At 39.2% G+C, this 20,835-nt stretch overlaps 1 protein-coding gene across 1 annotated transcript in view; it reads left to right on the top strand.

The window, feature by feature from the left end:
- The window catches only part of mideasb (mitotic deacetylase associated SANT domain protein b), a 32,064-nt gene extending 12,267 nt beyond the window's left edge, over nucleotides 1-19,797 (top strand). The window contains 11 exon segments of the mRNA XM_042500212.1: nucleotides 211-277; nucleotides 2,899-3,041; nucleotides 4,036-4,139; nucleotides 9,523-9,598; nucleotides 10,684-10,772; nucleotides 11,385-11,528; nucleotides 13,237-13,324; nucleotides 13,327-13,355; nucleotides 16,877-17,076; nucleotides 18,794-18,929; nucleotides 18,931-19,797. Of these exon segments, the coding sequence (XP_042356146.1) occupies nucleotides 211-277; nucleotides 2,899-3,041; nucleotides 4,036-4,139; nucleotides 9,523-9,598; nucleotides 10,684-10,772; nucleotides 11,385-11,528; nucleotides 13,237-13,324; nucleotides 13,327-13,355; nucleotides 16,877-17,076; nucleotides 18,794-18,929; nucleotides 18,931-19,032 (1,178 nt within the window). The 3' untranslated portion in view covers nucleotides 19,033-19,797.
- The last annotated feature ends 1,038 nt before the right edge of the window (nucleotides 19,798-20,835 follow it).

Raw genomic sequence — 20,835 nt, 5'->3', positions numbered from 1 at the left:
GTTGTGAGGCCACCTGGGACCCTTTTAGGGACTAGATTTGACCTGCGGGCTGTAAGTTGAGTATTGCTTTACTAACATTAAGCCTGCATTTGATTTGTTTTTAACCTTATTTTGTAACTTTTAGTACAGGAATTAGAATTAAACTCCTGTGATTACAGCAAAAACTTCTCTGGTAACTTTACTGAGTGGACTTTGTCTCTGCTCTTTCAGACAGCTGCGACATCACACCACCCGTTCTATCTGCTATGAGCGAGGCCACTCCAGTCAGCATAGAGCCGTGAGTATTTCCCAAATCATCTTCTTCCACTGTGGAAAAGGTTTGGGGTTTGGGGATGGAGGATTTGTGTCCTTTTTGGAGAAATTTTATTTGCACTCAAAGCAGAGTATGCATTACTATAGCTGGAGTAGTAGTCCTGCAATCAATTATTCAAACCGTAACACTCGACTGAATCATGTAATGTCTTGAAAGAGAGCAGAGACTTCTTGAAACTCATCCTTTAAGGCGGACCGCCTCTCCGCCTCTCCGCCACTGTTACCACTGGAATCTTTTGCCCTGTCATCCGCTGCTAGCATCAGTGGGAGCAATCAGCCTCTGATCTAACTGTGCAGTCTAATGTCTCTCCCTCAATTAATGTGCATCCTGTCATAACAGCTCCATATTAATTGTCAAGTGAAAGCCTTTTGAAAACTAATGGCTCTCTGCTCTTTAATGCACAGAGAATATAGTTAATTTATATATAAATATCCAGAGTTTGTGGCTTTTGTTGACATTAATGTTGCAGACTAAGTCCTGGTTCATTTAGGGGCACCCGTGGTTACCGTGGTAACAGCAAGTGCAATTTTAATATGACAGCAAACATTTCATTGTGCAGTTACTTTGTGAGAAATACAACAGAAAAGCAGCTGTATCTGTTTCCAGCCAAACAGACTCTCATTGTTTTAAGGAACTAGGAAGTCGGTCAGTAATAACTGCAACTTCAGTTGCGAAATAGTACACAGTCAAAAATGCTTATCTTTGTTTTGATGCATTTTTGATGATACTATGTTTTTACTGCGGCTGCTTCACAATAACTAAATAACACTTAATGTGGCGCAGCGGCTGAAGGTTGTTCTGTTTGCATTAGCAATGACTTAATACAGCTTATTACACTATGTTAACAGAGTAAACAGTGGGTCTGATATCAATGGGATATTACGTGCTATTAGATAACGTGCTGCTGTGAATCCCTCATGCTTGCGTGGGCAGACAATTTGACAATAACAACAAAACGACTGTACAGGGAGGTAATAACTGAATGTAAATACACAGATGGCTTTTGCAGAGAAAATACTGTCCATAAATAGTATCAAAATGGATCGACGACATGCAATGATACGCTGTCACTAATTACTGTCCATCCCCTCCTAAGCGGCGCTCAAACATTATTCCAAATTAGTCTGCACCGAGTTTGAAAGAGAGACTGAGTAAGTAAGACATGTATAAAGAAGAGAAACCACTGAAAGGTTTCCAAAGACCTCTGTTCATGCTGTTGTCTAGTGTTTACTTGTTCTCCTTCCTGTTGGTGACGTTGCATGGACACAGCAACAAAACAACCTACGCGCACACACACACACACACAAACAACCTACCCGCACGCACACACACACACACACACACACACACACACACACACAAATGACAGAAAGGTAGACTCGGGTGCTGGAATGCTGTGTTTACTGGCAGTGGGAATAAAGCCTATCGCCCATATTTAGCGGGTTTACCACTGTGCGTCACTTGACGAGTTTGTATAGTTCGTATAACACCGCAAATATAAGGGCTTTTATCATCGTCAGGTTCAGTCACTATTGTGTATTGAATCATGATTTTTACTTTAATTAGTGTAATGCAGTATATCAACGATGCATGTAAACAACTTACACCAAACAAGACCTTCAGCAGAACAACAGCCAAATTACTTCATGAATGTAAACACAGCCTCTGATAGCTTGGATGTTTATGAAAAGTAGAGCACCAGAGAAAGAGAAGTCTGACACTGAGACTCCATTTAGTTTAACCCTTCAGCTACTAGTCAAGGATTCTTTTTGGAGTCGCATCCACAGTGAGGTGTAGTTTACAGGGGTGCATTGTGCAAGCCGTTCCCCCCTCCGACTGGTGCCAGCTGCTCAGCAGTTAGTCAGAGACGAGCCATCGAGGCTTCCCATAAATCATGCTCTCAGCTGGGCCTGGTGGACTCCCAAACACACCAGCGCCTTCGCAGTTCAACTTGTAGCAGCCCACCTTCCCTGGGGGAGGCTGCCAGAATACACACACTCAGCTGGAAATACTGCAGGCCCACTGGAAATGCCGGGGAGGGCGGACGCATGCTGGAACAGGATTGACTGTTATTGTAGCACAGCATGATTTTTACAACCGTAGCACAGAGGTATCTGTTTGTAAACCTACAGAGATGCACGCTTTTGTTGGCTTATGAGTCTTTCTTCCTGCTTGACCTTCGCCCCAAATCACAATGAGGATCCATTTAGTTTCTCTTCAGGGATTTCAAGAAGTGCACTCTGTTTTAGAATACAGCTTTTGAAAGGGATTTGCATTTTATTCATTATGCTGAGAGGACAAAAGAGAGCTGTGTAACAAGCTGGAGTCCAAAAATTGCAGCGCTCAGAGCCCTGAGTGCCTCAACAATTTTCCTGCAGCTATTTTAAGATCACTGCAGAAAAAAAAGCCGAGAAATCAAAATGTTATCTCAGAAATAAAACAGTTCTTAACTCTTAAAAGAAACCAGATATTGATACATGGCAACTGAAATATGTAAGAGTGAATAAATACCTCAACAGCAGAGGATGAATTACGAATGGCTCAAATTCAAAACCTTGTTGCTCACACACATGTCCTGTTCTCAGACGGATAAATATTGGGTCGCGGTACCAGGCGGAGGTGCCAGAGCTGAGGCAGTGGTCAGCTGTTGAGCTGGATCATCATCGAGCAGAGCTGGTCTGGGCTCCACTCAGCGAACTAGAGGACAAACCTGAATTCCAGCAGAAAGGTAAGAAAAGTACCAATATTTCACAGTTGTTACATCACCTAAAACTGAAAATAGAAACTCTGGCACACAGATTGTTTGTGCACAATCTTTGGACCGAAACGTAAAGAAGTTAACAAACAAATTCCTAATATTTTAGTGTAAAGCTGATCATATGTTTCTAGAATTAATTTATTTATCTTGTTGTATATACATCACCAGGAAAAAACTTTAACTTTCCTTCTTTTTTTTTTGTAAAACTTCAAATGTTTTTTTAAGTGTCAGACTGACATTACACTGTCATTTCTTTGTTTGTGAAATACAGAAGCAACTTTCTGCTGTTGTCATTTTGAACACAGTGTGTTTAATGATTCATAGTCAAGCTGTTGCAAATTAGGAAGTCCCCAGTGGCAAATCATTTCTTAATTGTTCCTGTATTACATTTGGATACGTGTATATTCAGTGAGAAGATGCAGGCAATTGTAACTCTGGGTATATGAAGCAATTTAATGTGGTAAAGTAGACTTAATTGTGACTGTGGGGAAGTTTGTTTTCAATTTGGAGCGCTGGCGCTGATACTACGTAATTAACAATTAAATAAATAAATAAAACTACATGCTAAAAACCGTTTCATATTTTAATCAGTTATATTATAAGTACAGGCTTCTGAATACACTACCTTGATATCAAGGTATTATGGAGTTGACAAAGCATTCACATAATGAGATTTTTGATTAATAATTTTCAGTTATGTGTATATAATGACCAAGTGGGTAAAGGCACATAATAGGAAAGTCTGTTAAGTTCAGGAAATTACATTGTTTTACTGTAATGCAGCCCCCAAAACTAGGAGAAGACAACAATATCAAAATATATGAAATTTAAGATGATATATAGAAACATATCACAGTATTGATATTTTATCAATACATTTTCTGGCCCTACTTACAAAAAAGTGGTCACGATGGTGTGCAAAATAATAACAATTAAAAGAGTTTTTTTTCGGTGTGTCTTTTAGTGGAGGACCTCATGCACATGGCCTGCTCCAGTGTTTTGTGTGGAGGAGGCACCAACCAGGAGTTAGCCCACCATTGTCTGTACGAGTGCAAAGGAGACATTATGGTAAGCACGACAGAATAATCCACAGTAATAAGGCAGGATTTCCACGATTAATAGAAAAATGACAGATCAGTTAGGTTCTAACCTAAACATGCACGTCAACCTGTTTTTGCCTTAAAGGTTGCATTGAAATATGAAAAGTTCAAAACCTGCATTCCTATTAAAACACTGAGTGTCACACAGAATATTTTAAACAAATTTTAGGGATCCATCATTTCAAAAAACGCTCTTAAAGGCCCTGAAAACTTAATTTCTCTGAGTAATAGGATCTTGCAGAAACACAGTATTTTCTGCCAAAGTTGCAACAATTTTATTTTTTCTTGAGTGAAATATCTATATCTGTGTCTGTGTATCTGTACTCCTCTCGCTGTTTGAAGTGAGCAGGGCTCAGTGAAGGGTTAAAAGATAATGTTGCATACTCATTAATCAGGATTTAGAAACATGAATTGTTTTGTTCGTTGTGAATCAGTCACATAACTGATGAAAGCAGAGTCATTCTGTTTTTGAATGGTAAAATGCTGAATGCATAATATAAAAAGATGGTTTATGTTGTTATTATTATGTCATGTATAGAAAATTACTAGTATTCAGGCACTTTAAAGAATTTCTAAAAAATTAGAATGGATTATAGTTGTTTTTAGAAAGTAGTGGATTCATTTTAGTCATGAATAATTTTAGAATTGAACAAGGAATAATTCTTTCAAAAGCCTTAACATTCCTGTCTTGAATGAAAGAAAATGTAAAGCCTTTTGCACAGTCTACACATGATTAGACTCATATTTTCCATGGTAGTATTAATATAAATGATGTACAGTCTTTGTGCAAAGGAGCAGATTACAGCAAGTTATTAAAGCTAATATGCACTTAAATTAACTGGGTTATTAATAACCTGATTTCTCCTCAAGGTTTCTCCTCAAGTGAAGGAGAAGCTTGATTTCCTTAATGGGATTAATAAAATCTTAGCTTTTGTTCTGATTGCGTGGGCTTTCAAACCTTTTACTGACAGGGTTTTCAGATACAAGAGCTCCAAGATAGACGTGTTGTGACAGCAAATGATCAGCGTTCATAAAGTTCCTCCTCGTATCCAAAATAATTAAATCCAAAGCCCAAGCAGGAGAAAAACATGTCAAAGTGTAGCTTCATATCTCATTACTGAAAATATGTCAGTCTCTACAGGCAGGAGTGTAAAAATCGAATTACTGACCAGCTGCATGTAAACATGAGGTTTAAAAGTATTCAGATTGTTGCACGTGTCCCCCGTCCTCCTGCTTTAACTTGATATCTTCCACTAACCTGGTTCCTCACGTGCATGTAATGAAGTGATTGAATGCCTTTATGAGATCTGTCAGGGATTACTGAGCAGAACTGACTGATCTGTTGAGTTTCAGTTTCTTCTGTACTGAAAGTGGTGTGGTGGCCTGAGATGACTGAGACACTGAAACAGTTTGGTTAGTAAACCAGAGGCACGGAGTAATGGCACCATGTAGAGCAGAAGAGATACGCACGCTGTTAGTGAGGTGACAACATGGTTAACTGTAGAACCACGTGCCACATTTCCACTGCGTGGTACGACACCACTTCTTCTAAGCGAGCTAAGCTGAGCTAAGATTGGGATGTGGAGTTAAAATGCTGCAGACCTGTTAACATCATCATGATGTATTTATAATATAATTTATATCTGAAATGATTTATGTACTTACCTTTTAAACCCTAGACTATGTATGACCCCGCTGATAAAAAAAAAAAAAAATTAAATGCTGCAGACCACTGATTGGTCAGAGAAAGTCGTCACTAACATGACATGGAACAACGTGCACAAACCAAAAACCCGCGATTTTTAAATAGCCGAGCAGCCATCAATAGCAGCCGCATTTTTTCTTTTTTCTTTTTTAAATTTGCTTGACCCAGATCTTTGAAAAATGGCAGCCCACAAAACCACGCCGTGGTCAGTTGATGAAGTGCAGATGTTCCTCTGTTTGGTTTCCAATGAGAGAGCGAGTGTCGTCTCATGGCAGTTCCACAGCGTGTTATTATCGCCGTCGGCTCAGAATCCCACCCACACTATCTGCAGTGGAAAAATAAATTGTGAAATGGACTTGGTACCAAAAGTGGGTCGAGTCAGGACGCCCAGAAAGTCAGTTGGTAGAGCGGGCGCCCCATGTACAGAGGCTGTGTCCTCGCTGCAGCGGCCACGGGTTCGATTCCAGCCCTTTGCTGCATGTCGTCCCCCCCCTCTCTCCCCCTTTAATGCTATAGCTGACCTATCTCTAATAAAGGCAGGAGCTAAAAAAATAAAATAAATATATATGTAAAAAAAGTGAGTCAAGCTGAACCATGCATTGGAAATGAGGCATTATAGTCATTTAATCAATACACAAAAAAATAATCTGAACTATTTAGATAACTGATTTATAATTTAAGTCATTTTTCAAGCAGTGATGCCAGAAACTCGCTTTTCATAGCTGCTCTAATTTGTCTTTGGGTTTGAGGAAAAGCAGTGAAAATATTACAGACAAGTACCTCAAACAGCCCCACTTCAAAAACTCAAAACTAACTCTTCCAGATAGTATTATTTATTATTATTATTATTATTATTATTATTATTATTATTATTATTATTATTATTATTATTATTATTGTTATTGTTATCAGCACACGCTTCTTCAACATATGTCACTGCTTTTTGCTGTCAGCTGAGTGGCCGTTTGAAAATCCTGAAAAAAAGGAGAGTGCACTCGACCCACCCTTCGTTATTTTACGTGCATGCACAAATATGTTAGCTGAACTTTAAAGCAACTTGAGCAACAAGACAGAACGTCTTAGTCATGAAAATGCCAGAGAAAAGTCAAGATAATCATAAATGTTTACGAGCTTGCAATCATGGTGTCACCGATAGCTCACACGGACGCTCCACCTTCACTGCAGCAATGATGCATCCCGTGTCTCACACCTATTGCATCACAGTCAGAGTCAGCCACTAATTACATCACAGCTCATCAGCGGGGCGAGTGCAGCTTGCTGTGCAGATATCCACCGTCCATCCTTGACCTCCTTATAAATCAGCTATTTCAAGCATGTTGTCATGCTCAAATAAAACACACCTTATGATAATAAATATGCCGTGCTGCTCGTTACATTTAACAAAGAAGAAGGACAACTGCTCTGTACTGTTTGCGGTAATGAGGCCAAATAGCAGTCGCTGTTGAACGTTACAAGGCAGCATCTTGAGTGGCTCTTTCCTGTTCATGTCACCCCCATTGAAATACAAACTGTATCCAGTCATATCCATTATTATTTAAGAGACACAGAAAGATACTGTGAAAATAGAAAGGAAAATGAAAGCTCAGCCTGTCAGAATAGCTTTGCGGCATAATTAAAAGTTATTATAATGATACTAATTACAGCTTCAGCTAACTTCATAATTAAGTATGATATGGCTCATAAGCCATCTGCCAGTTATTTTATTGATTCATTAATTCATTTTCTGGTGATTAAAACTGTAAAAGAATGCCCGTCTCAATTTCCTAGTGCACAAAAGATGACTTCAAATATATGTTTTATAACCAGCAGTGAAAAACCCAAAGACATTGAATTTATTATAATGTTAAGACAAATAAAAAGAGCAAATTATCACATTTGAGATGCTGGAACTGTTTTGTTTTTTTGCTCTGAAAATGACTTCAGCTCTTGAAAATTTATCTGAATACTTGATTAATTTTCTGTTGATCATTTAATTGATTTATCTTTGCTGCTCTAATGATACTACTACTACTTACTAATGATAATCACAATAATAATTACACTTTATTTTATTTAATCTTTATTTAATCAGGCAGTCTCATTGAAATTCAGACCTCTTTTTCAATAGAGACCTGAGAACAAGAAATGTTCACAAGCACACAATCGGCAAGACAAAAACAAAACAAAGTAACACGATTACACAATAAGTATCACATTAATGATTTACAAGAATCGTGAAAAAACATCAGATATTAAAGCCTTAAAAATAAACTTAAGTGTGAGGGCAATTTGAAGTTTATTCAATTTCCGTTTCCATTTATTACATTCCAGAGTACCTCAAAGCAATTCTGCCAACATTATGTGTGAATGAGGGATAAAAAAGATTAAGTAGGAACTGCGTACTGAAGTTATGAGACTTTCTAAGCAAATCTTACAAAGAGCTTTACAACTTAAAGCCAAAGAGCAATGTCAAGCAACATTGGAGCAAAATTACAAAATGCTTTTGCAAAATGGCACAACACAAGTTAACTTATGCATGTTTAGATATCATGGGCACCAAATCTTGCCATATAATAGGTTTTTATAAATGTAATTACATTTTTGAATCCCATTCTGAACCCATAGACCAGTAACACTTAATTTACAGCGTGCCAGGTGGCCTGTCAACCATTTTCCATTTAATGGTAAAAAAAAAAAAATGTACTTTGCATGTAAATAAGGTGCCAAAATGCATTAAAAAAAGCATCAAAATACAGCTTATTCATCAAAAAAGAAGTGCCAGTGGAGGATCCTCTGTGCTCCCCAACAGAGGTCTGAGCTAATATATAATTTACATATTAATTAGTAATGTTTGTATAATAAGTGGCCACTGGCCTCCTGTCATTTTGGAGAAATGCCCATCAGGCAAAGGCATCCCTGCCATAGATTATTTTTTTTTCTTGTGTAAAGAAGAGTTGTTAAATAACGATAAGTTACGCTGGATTGAACAGATGAGTTATGTGACACTGATTAAAAGAGAAAGAGTCTCTAATATCACAGAAAAAAGACACAGATTACTTTGTCTTCACACTGACTTTCACTGTGATCCTAAATCAATACTTCCATTATTAAAGATGTACGAGCTGGAGTTGCCTCGCGGAGAAACAGCAGAGCTGTCAGAGAGCTTTGTGCAAGTACTAGTGGAGATTTCAGGCCCTAGCGACCAACACTGGTCCAACGTTGTCAAGGAAACTACGAGCTGGGGGGGGGGTGTCGGAGCACCCACTCTCTGCAGCAGCAGTCCGGCTCAAACTGCCGTCTTTCAACACTCGTGCACACTCAAGACTTTTTTCTCCTCAAAGAGCACAAAGTTGATTCTAATGTTGAAACAGTGGACAGAGTATAATCGTGATATCACACACTCAGGTACCTGATACATGCAGGAAGAATGAGAGCGATGGTTATCTCGCTCCGTGGTTACCTGTTAGTTCGTTGTTCGTTTTGGTGTGTTTTTACGGGTTTATAAAGCACAATGGGAGCGTATGATAGAGCCGAGAGTCGCTGGCAGGAGTTGACCTGCAGTAAAAGGGCTCATAACAGTCGCAGCTGTGCAGCTTACTAATGTTTGTTAACTTTCAGTCATTGTTCAACTGTTGATTTTTTTTAGGCTGCTCTGTCGCTCCTGATGCTGAGGAATCCAATTTTCCCCAAATCTCATCATCTGGCAAACTACCACTACTCAGGTAAGTCATATACAAATAGCATCTTTTCTGTTTTTATATGGGATTTAAACTTTTTTTTTTCAACCTGCAATAATAAATGGATGGGTGGGGTCCTTGTGCTTCAGAGCTACACCGTGAGGTGAGTGAGGAAGAGACCGAGTGCTTCACAGATGAGGGAGAGATGGGATCCCTGACAGTTTTAGTGTTTCAGGAGAGAGACGGTGTGCCTCCGACTACTTGTCAGTGGTTGTGACACTTTATAGTTTGTAAAGTTACAAAAAAAACTCTGAAATTTATCATTACAATAATCTGTCTTCAGTGTTTGGTAAGTGTTCGTCTGCTCTGTGCTGCAGGACAGAGCTCCACTCGGGTAGAGCTGCTCCGTTTGCAGTTCGGTACTGCTCTCACAGACACAGAAATGGCTCGATTCAGTCAATAAACTGGTTAATAACCGTTGGGCAAAAGGTTCATTTCTGTCACTTTCTGTGTGACGGGCGCAGCAGCCGCCCAATGCAAAAAAAGAAGATCTGAATGCCTAATTTGAAAACCAAATACCAACCCAACTAATGAATAGCCACACATTTGGATCCAGCCCTAGCAGAAACTATTTTCTCTCAAGTGAACTAAACCCGCCGACCACATCTGCACGCAGAAGGAAGTGTGGATTATCTGGAGTAACCGGGTCATGATTTCTGATTCATGATTTTTCTCCCCTTTCTTTCACCATCTCACAGCGAATTTCTGAGGCCTTTCCTCAAAGCAGTGGCAGCTGCAGCAGTGAGAGTGTCAGTGTTTTGGTGGGTGGGGGGGTGGGGGGTGACTGTGGAGGATTGTCAGGGTCAACGCGATGAAGGAAGGAGGGGAGCAGGGAGGGGGTTTACAGCATGTGGTTAATCCCAAGCAGAAGACAGGAGAGCCATTGTTTGTCCAGTGATTTGGGTGTGTGTGTGTGTGTGTGTGTGTGTGTGTGTGTGTGTGTGTGTGTGTGTGTGTTTAAGGGCGGGGGGTGGGATTGAAGTTGTCTGCACACATTCAGAATAAAGTCTGGAAGCAGATACTTGTGTTTTTTAAACATCCCTCTCTTTTTCTAAATGTCTCTCCTTAAGGATCAGACAGCTGGACGGCAGCTGAGAGACGCCAGTTCAACAAAGGCATCGCTGCGTACAAGAAGGACTTCTTCATGGTGCAGAAACAGGTATGTTGTGGTTTTAAAGCACGAGAACAGGAAAATAAAAAAACTCTGCACTCTAGTCTGTAGACCACACAGTAGCTGTGGGCTGATAAACCTTCCCAAGAAAGAAAATACACTGTGCACACAATATTTTCCCTGACAATGGGTGGGCGAGGGAACGGAAATATAGTCACTCTGCAACAATGTTTCCCCTCTTGTTTAATTATTTACTGTGTCACAGTCAATCATTGCTTTTCCACAAAACTGAAAACAATTTAATTTTCTTGTCTTAACCAATTCAGTGATCAAGAATGAGGCCAAATTATGTCAGTTTTACAGTTTTCAACAGCCAAACCACCAGACTGAAGGCTTTTAAAAAATTGAATTAGGCTTTTATTCTTGTTGACACTGTCTTTGCTGCAGTGAGTAGCTGCAGCGAAGCTTCGCAAAACAAATCTCATTCTATTGTATTATTTAGAGAAAAGATTTTTTTTGTCAGACATTTAAAAAGCATTGCCGAAAATACAGAATAACAACAGACAATGCATTAAAAAAAGCATCTGAAGTTTCTCCGTCTGTCTCCACAACTGCGCAGGACTCAACTAAAATTGATGCGTGTGTGTGTGTTATTTACAGGTGACCACTAAGTCAGTGGCGCAGTGTGTGGAGTTTTACTACACGTACAAGAAACACGTCAAGATCGGCCGCAACGGGACGCTGATCTACGGTGAGGCGGAGCCTGTTGAGAGCAAGACCATCGAGGAGGAGACGGACCACAAGGTCAGTAACATTATCATCATCATTTATTCACAAGTCAAAGAAAAAGTGGTACAGAATAAAATGCAGCCACAATTTGTATTGTGGTTGTCTTTTATAAAAAAAGTTATCAGTCATACAGCCCAAATAAGCTCCCTAAAGCTTGTGTGTAGTTGCTGATGCATAGACGTAAAGCTACAACATCATTTCACAAAGTAGTACAGGACACAAATTATTAATTTTAAAAGATCTTTCTGAAAACAAGCTTCTGCAAAACCTGAATTTTCAGCTAATAATCAGAGTAAAAATGACGTACATAGCCACCTCAATCAAAAGAGACTGAAAGAATTTAATGATCAGGTTGAAAGGAGTGGTGCAGATCTTAGATACTCTGTTCAATATAAAAATATTAGCGCCTAATAACCATGTAAACATTTGCTCACATCAGATCGTTTCTCTATGAATGGAATAAATATATTCATTATGTGACGTTACTGGTGCGTGCGCCGCACACGACATACTGAACAGCTATTTCTATGAGCCTCCTTCCCTGACTCTTTCATAAATTCAAAAATGTTTCTCTCTTTGTTTGTGCTACTTTCTGATGTGAGTGCTCTGATGAATAAATGTACTCTTTGATTTTGAAACAGAAGCCTTCTGTAACGTTGTTACCGAACATAACATTCATCTATCGCTGCCAGTAGCCTCCATATGAAACATTTGGGGAACATTGTTATATTGAAATGTCTGTGTGGAGTATAAAACGGTAAAAAATACACACACATCCCAGTATCCAGTGTAGTGGGTAATGGACTGAAAAAACATCATACTGAAAAGTATTAAACAAATAGATCCACACACCAAGCAGCTCCCATCAGAAAGATTTTTATTGCTGTGTAAAGTTTTGAGCTTGAAATTATTTGTTTTCTACTTCTGACAGCTGTGATTTGTAGCTACAGAAAATAAACTGCATTATATTTACGTTACTTACTACTAAATTAGATTAACAGGCAGAAACTCCTCTTCTCCTTTTATACATTTGTTGAGTGAACTGAATTTTTTCAACAAGTTTTGGAACAAAAACTTCTTCTGTTATGTTTCCGGCATATCGGACGCTTCACAGAGGGCCGAACCCACTTTGTGCAAATAAAAAACGTTTTTATTCTGATTAAACGCTCTGAGGCATGTAAAGGCACATCTTATCAGATCATTTTGTGCGGCATCTAGTTCAGCTGGAATTTCTAATCAAAAGGATTTCCGGTATTGAGGAAATATTGGCCATGTGACCCCAGCTTCAGTCTCAAGTAAGCAGCGACTAACACACCGATCTGGTTAAAATGTCTGTTTGACTGCAGGGTGATCTGATTAAACATGAAACGGTTATATTTAGATGTGAAACTGCAGAGTGTCGGCTCAGAAATGAACGCAGTTCAGAATATCTTCATGAGTCTTAAAATGAAGTGCGTGAACGGCTGCAGCTCACTCCAACTATGGTATGTCAACATGTCCTCAGCATGAGGACAGAGGGAGAAACATTGCAGGTAGTTTTGGTGGTCGTTATGGCGATTGTGCAAAGCTTCATGCATTTAGAGTTGACTAAATCATCCAGGAACGTAGAAACACCTGAAAAACTAATGTTCAAGAGACGCAGTTTGGAAGTTGTACATTACAGATCTTTCTAAAGTAGCGTCAAACGGTAAATGTCTTCACTCCTCGTCCTCTGGTCCAGCAGGGCTCTCACAGATTGGAGCCACAGAGGGAGGAGGACAGCAGGAAGTGGGAGGGGTCAGCTGACAGGAAACCGGACGTCGGCCCCACCAGGTGACACACACGCTGCCGTCCGCAGAGAATGTGAGTGTGAAATTAATTATCAGCTCTGCATGGGAAAAGGAAGGGAAATAGAAGGTGATAAGGAGATGAATGGACATCCTACATAAAGAAGCTTTTTCCAACAAAGGAAGTGATATCATTTAGTAAATCATAAAATCGCTGTTTTGTACTTTCCAGAATTAACAAATTTTAATTGTGTAACAGCCATCATGGGAAGAGATGTCCATTTATATCAGTTTTACGTTGGTTGTTTTTATCTGTGCTCAGTGCTTTTTATCTTTGCTTTTTGTATTTACGAGGCTGAACAGTCAGTTGAGATATTATCCACATTGCAGTGTGGCCAAGTACAATATCCAAGTCATGCCAGTTAAAGTTAACATTGTGGTGCTACAGAGATGCTCGTGCTCACGAATAATAGTCCAGATGTAAGGAAAGATCCTTGTTTGGTACAGACCCCAGCAAAAATTACATCATCTTCTTCATTTTTTAAAAATATTTAAATTATTTATTTTTATTTTTTTTTTAACTTAACAGCACAGTGCTCTCCACATTTTCAAAGCTCACAGCTCAGATTAAAAACAAATAGACAGAAAATAAAATAATAATAATAATAGTAAGAAAAAGAATATTAAATTCACAATAATTAAAATAGAGAAAATAAAGGGGAAAAAACACCATATTTAGCAAAAAAAGACAGATACAAAAAGAAAGGGGACCAAGTTCTCTCAAATAGACCATCATCTCCCTTTATTTGAGCAGCTAGTCTTTTTTGGATTCGTGTACGCTATAAATGCACAGATGTTTGAATATGCGGAGTGCAAGACATTACCTTACTGGACATACTCAACTGCCCCACAATGCTTTGCGTCTCTTCAGACTGCAACTCTTGGCAACGGTGGAGATTTTGTGTCAGGCAAAAAGCCATTATTATGTTGCTTTATTGAGTTTAAATATTAATTCTGCAACTATTAAAATTCTAAATATGTATTTAGTTTATCCAAATAATGCCTGTTTGGAAGTTTAAGATAAGATAAGATCCTTTAATCCTTTTTAGTCCCACAGTGTGGAAATTCACAATGTTACAGCAGCTATGAGGTACGAAGAAGTATAAACAGCGGAAGAACAATACAACAGTAAAAAAAATAATAATTACAAATATAAAAATATTAAATTGTCAGATAATAAAAAACAAGGTGCCAAAACATAAACATAAACATAAACATAAACAAAATAGAATGACGATGTGCCAACAAAAAAGGTCTAGGGGGAAAAAATTTTTATATATATATATATATATATATATATATATATATATATATATATATATATATATATATATATATACACACACCAATTGCACATGGAGATATTTGCACTTGTGAAAAAATTGCACTCTTTGTATGTTTGCCCTGACATTTTTACCATCAGTCATGTGATACAGTCATGTTGCTTGAGTAACGTCGGTGTAAACAGTCTGTCGGTAATGGCATACTTAACTGTTCGTTCAGCTGCAGTATGAAGTATATCACACTGAGTATGTAGTAGGCAGTATGTTAGTATGCAGTTCTAAGCACAGCCTGTGTGACTGTCGGGTGCAGCTGATGCTTCATCCTTTTTTTTAATGAGTCACGTACTCACACACGCTCTCCTGTCTGGCTGTTGGAAGTGATCAGTATGATTTCCTCTCGCCGTTTTTCGACAGTCAATTTCGAGCTCCTCATCACGACTTCAGGTGACAGCGGTGATTCTCAGCAGCTTGACACACAAATTGGTCCCTTCTTTGTTTCTGCAGTAAAAAAAATTAAAGTGAAGTAAATGTGCATTTCCTCTTTGGTGACACCAGCCACCACAAGCTCTCACAGCTTTAAGTGGACTTCTTTAACACTTTCAGGGCTGATTCAAATTCAGACAACTTTATCAATCCCACCAGAGGCCATTTGTTTGAACTTACATACTAGACACATTATCGGATGGGTAATAAATAAAAATAATAAATATTCCTGGGTGTTTAGTGGAATAAAGGAATCTATAAATAGAAAAAAAGAAAAGTTTAAACATCAATGAAGAAAAAAACAATCCAAAAAAAAATTCCAGAGAATTTAAAAGACGAATCGCAGAGGGAATAAAAGTGAAATGGCTACAAACAGCCCATAATGCAGCACTCTCTGCAGCAACCAGCAATGTTTTAAAATCAATATCTGGTGTGGTAAATACATAAATGTGTGGCCTTTGAATGTAATACAACCACAACTCACAACACAACTTTCAGGGTAAAAAAAAATCATGTTAATAATGATGATTTAAAAACATACCACCATGCAAAACCCTGATAAACCAGAGAAGTAGGTCAGCGCTCCAGAGGGATTACTGCCATTGTTGTTTGTGTTAATATGACTTAATTAATACTGTTGTGGTTGTATCCTAATTACCATTTTGTGTTTTTGTCTGTTATTTATGCAAAATAATAATTTCTCAAAGCCATGAGAGTATTTTGATAAAACAGTCTTTGCTTGTTTTCACCTACACACACACACACACACACGATCACACCGACATGTTCTCATGTGCACGTGGATTTAAACAAAAGCCTGTGCAGGAGATGCGCTGTAAGCTGATACAGGAACATCCTCTGCATGTTCCTGCTTAGAAACCTCAGTTAGCCTCTTCAGACTTTGACACAATTTGTCCTTTTGAACTCCTCCTGTCTTCTCCTGTGTGGCCTGCTGTTGGGTTTGCTGCCCCCTGCTGGGTATTTTAGAGGAGACATCTTGGCATATGTCCACCTGTCTGGATTGTGTAACCCCAATGTGTCCGTCAGCAAACAATGACTCGACAAGAAACCTTTATCTGCACTATTTGTGTTGCAATTTCCCGTTTAGTGTACATAATAAGTTAATGTTCAGAGTGCCTGGCTGTGTGTGTTTTTGCTTTCTTAGACTGTGTGTCCATATGTGTTTTAATCTTTTAACACCCGGATCAACATCGGTTTATTGTGTTGTGATCGGATGCCTTTTAATATTATTTTAAATTGCTTAAATCGATTAATTAAATCAAATTGATTTCTTTCGAAAAACATGGGAAAAACAAAATAAGCAACTTGGCAAATACAAAAATGGGGGCGGGGATGATTAGATGTCCTCAAAAATAAGGGAAAATTTTTTTCATTATATATTTAACATTTATGTTCCAAAAAAGGGAAAAAACATTTTTTTTAGAACTTTCCTTAGGTTAATTATTTGTATTTTTGCATGTGTGTTTTCTTTCTTTCTTTCTTTTTTTTAAATTACTGTTTTCCTGTTATTTTCAGGGAATTTTCTTGTAACTTTTTACTAACTCCTTGCTCATTTTTTGGCAATTTCTTGTTTAGTTGCTTGTTGTTTTTGAAAGAAATCAAGCTAATTTGCTGAGTTTTCAAAGGGTTAACGGGCACTTTGTAATATAATCCTGCATAAAAGGAGCTCATAAAGTAGCTTGAGGCTCACTAATTTCTGTGTGTCTTTCATGTTAACTTCACCTCTCATTTTTCATTGCGTGCGTTGCAGCCGGGAACCGTCCTGATCATGAAAGGCCAGGAGGACGTGGCGAGGGACCAGCCGCTGTCCCGAGTCATCCACCCCCCTCATCCACCCCCTCCCAGCTCCAAACCGCGCTTTGACGGCAACGCACGCCGAACCAGCCCTTCAACGGGCAACAAAGGCTCTGCTGGTCAGGAGGGAGAGTTCCCCTGCAAGAAATGTGGCAGGTGAGTGATCAGAGATATCCCATCAGTCAGTGTGTCGTAGCCGTTGATTTGACTCTGTTTACTGAAGCAAAGCAGTGGTTACATAAGTGGCCTCGCAGTGAACTCGCCAAACACCGAATTTCTGCAGGAAATATTGCCACTGCTATTGCCCACTTGGATCACATATTGGTAAATAGAGGCAAGTGTCTCGTGGCGTTTGAAAGAATCAAACCATCCTGTCATGCTCTGATTAAATAACAGCCCGTCCGCTGGCAACACCGGGCCTGTTATTGCCAACTGTGTCCTAGCAACTGAAACACAGAGTGGATTCTGCACATCTCGCCTCTCGTTAGTGCAACTCTACCCGGTGACTTGACAAGAGCTTCACTCAGCCTTTATATACTCACTGGGCTCAGATTGTGTCTGTTATAGATAATTTTCCACTACAGAGTCTGATAATGTTTGTTTACAGGAAATTCAGACACGTTTATTGATCATTCACAGCCATTGTCTCTCATGGCTGCACTTCTCGTGCAGCTACAGACCAGGGCTGCAATTAACATTTAATTTCATTGTCAATTAATACTTTGATTGTTTTTGATTGATCAGTTACTTGTTTGGTCTTTAATCCTTGGGGCCCGCTTTAATATTACACAAATTCGTTACGCTCTGCACACAAAATGTGCTTTTCAAAATTAAGCTTTAAAAAATATTATACATCATTATTATTATTACTTTCAATGAGTTTTTTTTAACCATCAGTCCTGATCATAAATATCAAATATTCATTAATTTTCAGAATTTAAACCCTTTTTTGACATGATGCCACTATGTTTTAAGATGAAAAAAACAAAAAAAAAACACCCCCCAAAAATGTAGATAAGTAGATAATTACTTTCTGACTGATTTTTCACTCACTACCTTGGTCTTTATAAAAACTGCTCAGTTTTCCAGAACAAGCTACTTTTACGTTGAAAAAATCATCTTTTTCCCCTTTGTGTGCAGTGTTAAAGAAATGTATGTATTTAATTTTCCTTTATGCCAACTGCATGGAAATTAACTGATATTCAATAAAATGCTTCAGACCCAGCTGGTGAGTAAATAAGAATGATGTGAGAGTCCAAACGTAACACCTTCATCATTTTATTCTTCTGCATCGTTCGTTAGTGTAAAATTGGCAGCATTATTCTCCATCTAAGAAATCTTTAAACTTATGAAAGCGGTTTTAAAACTCAGTGATGAGAAACACGGAAAGCTTCCTGTGAGCTCACAGTGGTAATTAATTATTGATTTCCCAACAGTTTAAAATTTCCCCATCTCTGAGAGAGAACAGAGAACTTTTCATTAGGGCTGCACGATACGAGGAAAAAATAAGTGCTTATCCTCATCCATAGCTCAAACGATTTATTCAATTTTTACAGTTCCACTCGTGCACCAGATGACAAATGTAGACTTTTGTGGTGTGGACACATATGATTTATGAATGGCCAAAAAAAAACAACCTCAGGTGATGCTCATTTACCTGGCAGAGTGTGTGTGTGCCCCATGCAGACGGCTAGTCGTTGGTAAAGCCTTTTGCTGTTTGTCATCCCTTCTCTTTTCCCTTTGTCCTTTCTCGGCAATAAAAAAATCTAAAAAACAATATTAAAGGGATAAAAAAAGTCACAACTTTACCAGCTTGATGAAGCCGGCAATGCTACATATTCCACCCTCTGAGCTCTCCCGTCTCTTCCTGTAGGATTTTCTACAAGGTGAAGAGCCGCAGCGCCCACATGAAGAGCCACGCCGAGCAGGAGAAGAAGGCCGCAGCGCTGCGGCAAAAAGAGGCCGAGGAACGAGCGGCGGCAAAAGCAGCCGCGGAGGCCGCGGCCGTCCCTCGCCGCACGGCAGCAGAACGGGACACGACAGGTGGGCGGGGACAGCACCAACGACGACTCATCTGACGGGGAGGACGAGGATGATGAGGACTGGCAGTAAGAGAAAGGCCGCTCGCACTGACTGCACCGAGCAGCGAGGCTTCTCTCTGAGACGGGAGACTTAAAAAAAAAAAAAAGAAAAGAAAAGAAGAATCCCTCCTGTGAACTCTGTGTATATTTTGTGGAACTAGACTTCGGTTGCTTGGCACATTCAGGGACAGATTTACTCCCGTGTATGTGTTCGTGAGTGTGACGACTGAGTGTGAGTGTGTATGTGCTTTCCAGTACTCACCAACGCCCCCTTTACTCCGCTTGAAAAGCTTTTCAAGAGTTACCTCTCTTGGTCACAGGGCTCGGTCAAATTTAAAGCCATGCCGCCTCTCATGGCGCTCTCCTGCTCTCCACGCCAGGCCGCGGCCTTCCTCAGCACTTCGAGTCTCGCCTTGATGGGCGAGGAACTTGCTGGACCCCTTTTTTTGTCTCTCGATGAGCACGCGCTTGCTTAAGCTGCATCCCAACTGGATGAAGTTTTGGCGATTTGAACACTGAAATCTGACAGCTGGGAGTGTGCAGCGAACGAACGGATGGTTGTACTGTTGGTTTTTACGCTCCGCGATGGGCAGATGGATGGATGGCATGTGCAAACTGTTGCCTTTGTTTCGCCCGCTCTTCTGCACTCAAGGCTGCCAAAAGCTTTCTCAGACGCATGATGTGTACCAAGTGGGTTTCCCCCCCTTCTCTGTGAGCGTTGTTCATTCGGGCTTTAGTTCTGTGAATCCCCCCCTTCAGCCCTCGTCACTTTTTACAGTTCCCAGTTTGTTCCTCACTGTTGTTGATGCCTTGGATGTTTTGATGCTTTTTATCTTGAAATGACAATCAATTTTACACTGTTGTTGTTTTTTTTTTTTTTTTTATAAATATATATATACAGGTAAACGTTACTTTTTCCTGCCTGTGTCGCTATATATGGTTGTTGTTTTTGTGAATATTCTTGTTGATGATTGAAATTGGGCATATTATTATTATTATTATCATTATTATTATTATATCTTGGTTTTGGCTGCAATTTAATTGAGCGCTTTTCCATACTTGTCCTTAGCTTTTTCTTTTTTGTCTTTTTTTATTTTTATTTAAACAATAACAAAAATAATGCTACTTGCTGCCTGTTTATAACTGTGAGATTTTTTTGGAAGCCAGAAATGAAGAAAAGGCAGAAACGTATGTGCAATAGAACAAGTTGACCCCTCCCCCTGTTACTAGAGCGTCCAGGCCCCCCCTCCCCTGTCAGGCTTACGACTGCCTGCTCTGGATGCCTCGCTGTCAACCCTGTAACTGATAGGAGGTACTGACTCAGACTGTTGAAAACCGCAAGTCTCCATAGATACACATGATGATGTGTGGATACAACAAACAGCACAAACAAATTCTAGACACATTTTGGAAACAGTTACCAACGGTTACGACATGTTTTCTACCCCGAAAGTCAATTTTCTGACACAATAAAAGATTAATAGAGACATATGCATTGCTTACTGTAAACAGTTAACCCAGATTTTGAAGGTTTTATCAGATTTTGAATCCGACAAAAAGGCACATTTTCTTTATCTTCAGAATGAGACGATCGAGATCAACATGTATAACATATTCCGTCTACTCCGACATATCCGACAGAATTTGTTTTACACTTTTCACAGACTGTTGTTGATTATAAATCACTTTCAGTAAGTTATAAAGTGGCACTGGGAATCATTTCTTACTGTGAACCAAATTTAAGCCAAATTTTGAAGGTTTTAACAGGAGATTTTGAATGCTGACATATACATAATATTTCATGCGTGTTTTAGGACTAAATATGAACCGTAAA

The sequence above is a fragment of the Plectropomus leopardus genome, chromosome 14 (genome assembly GCF_008729295.1).
Source record: "Plectropomus leopardus isolate mb chromosome 14, YSFRI_Pleo_2.0, whole genome shotgun sequence".
Classification (NCBI taxonomy): Eukaryota; Metazoa; Chordata; class Actinopteri; order Perciformes; family Serranidae; genus Plectropomus; species Plectropomus leopardus.
Note: the sequence above shows the minus strand (reverse complement) of the source record. Positions and strands in the feature narration are given on the sequence as shown.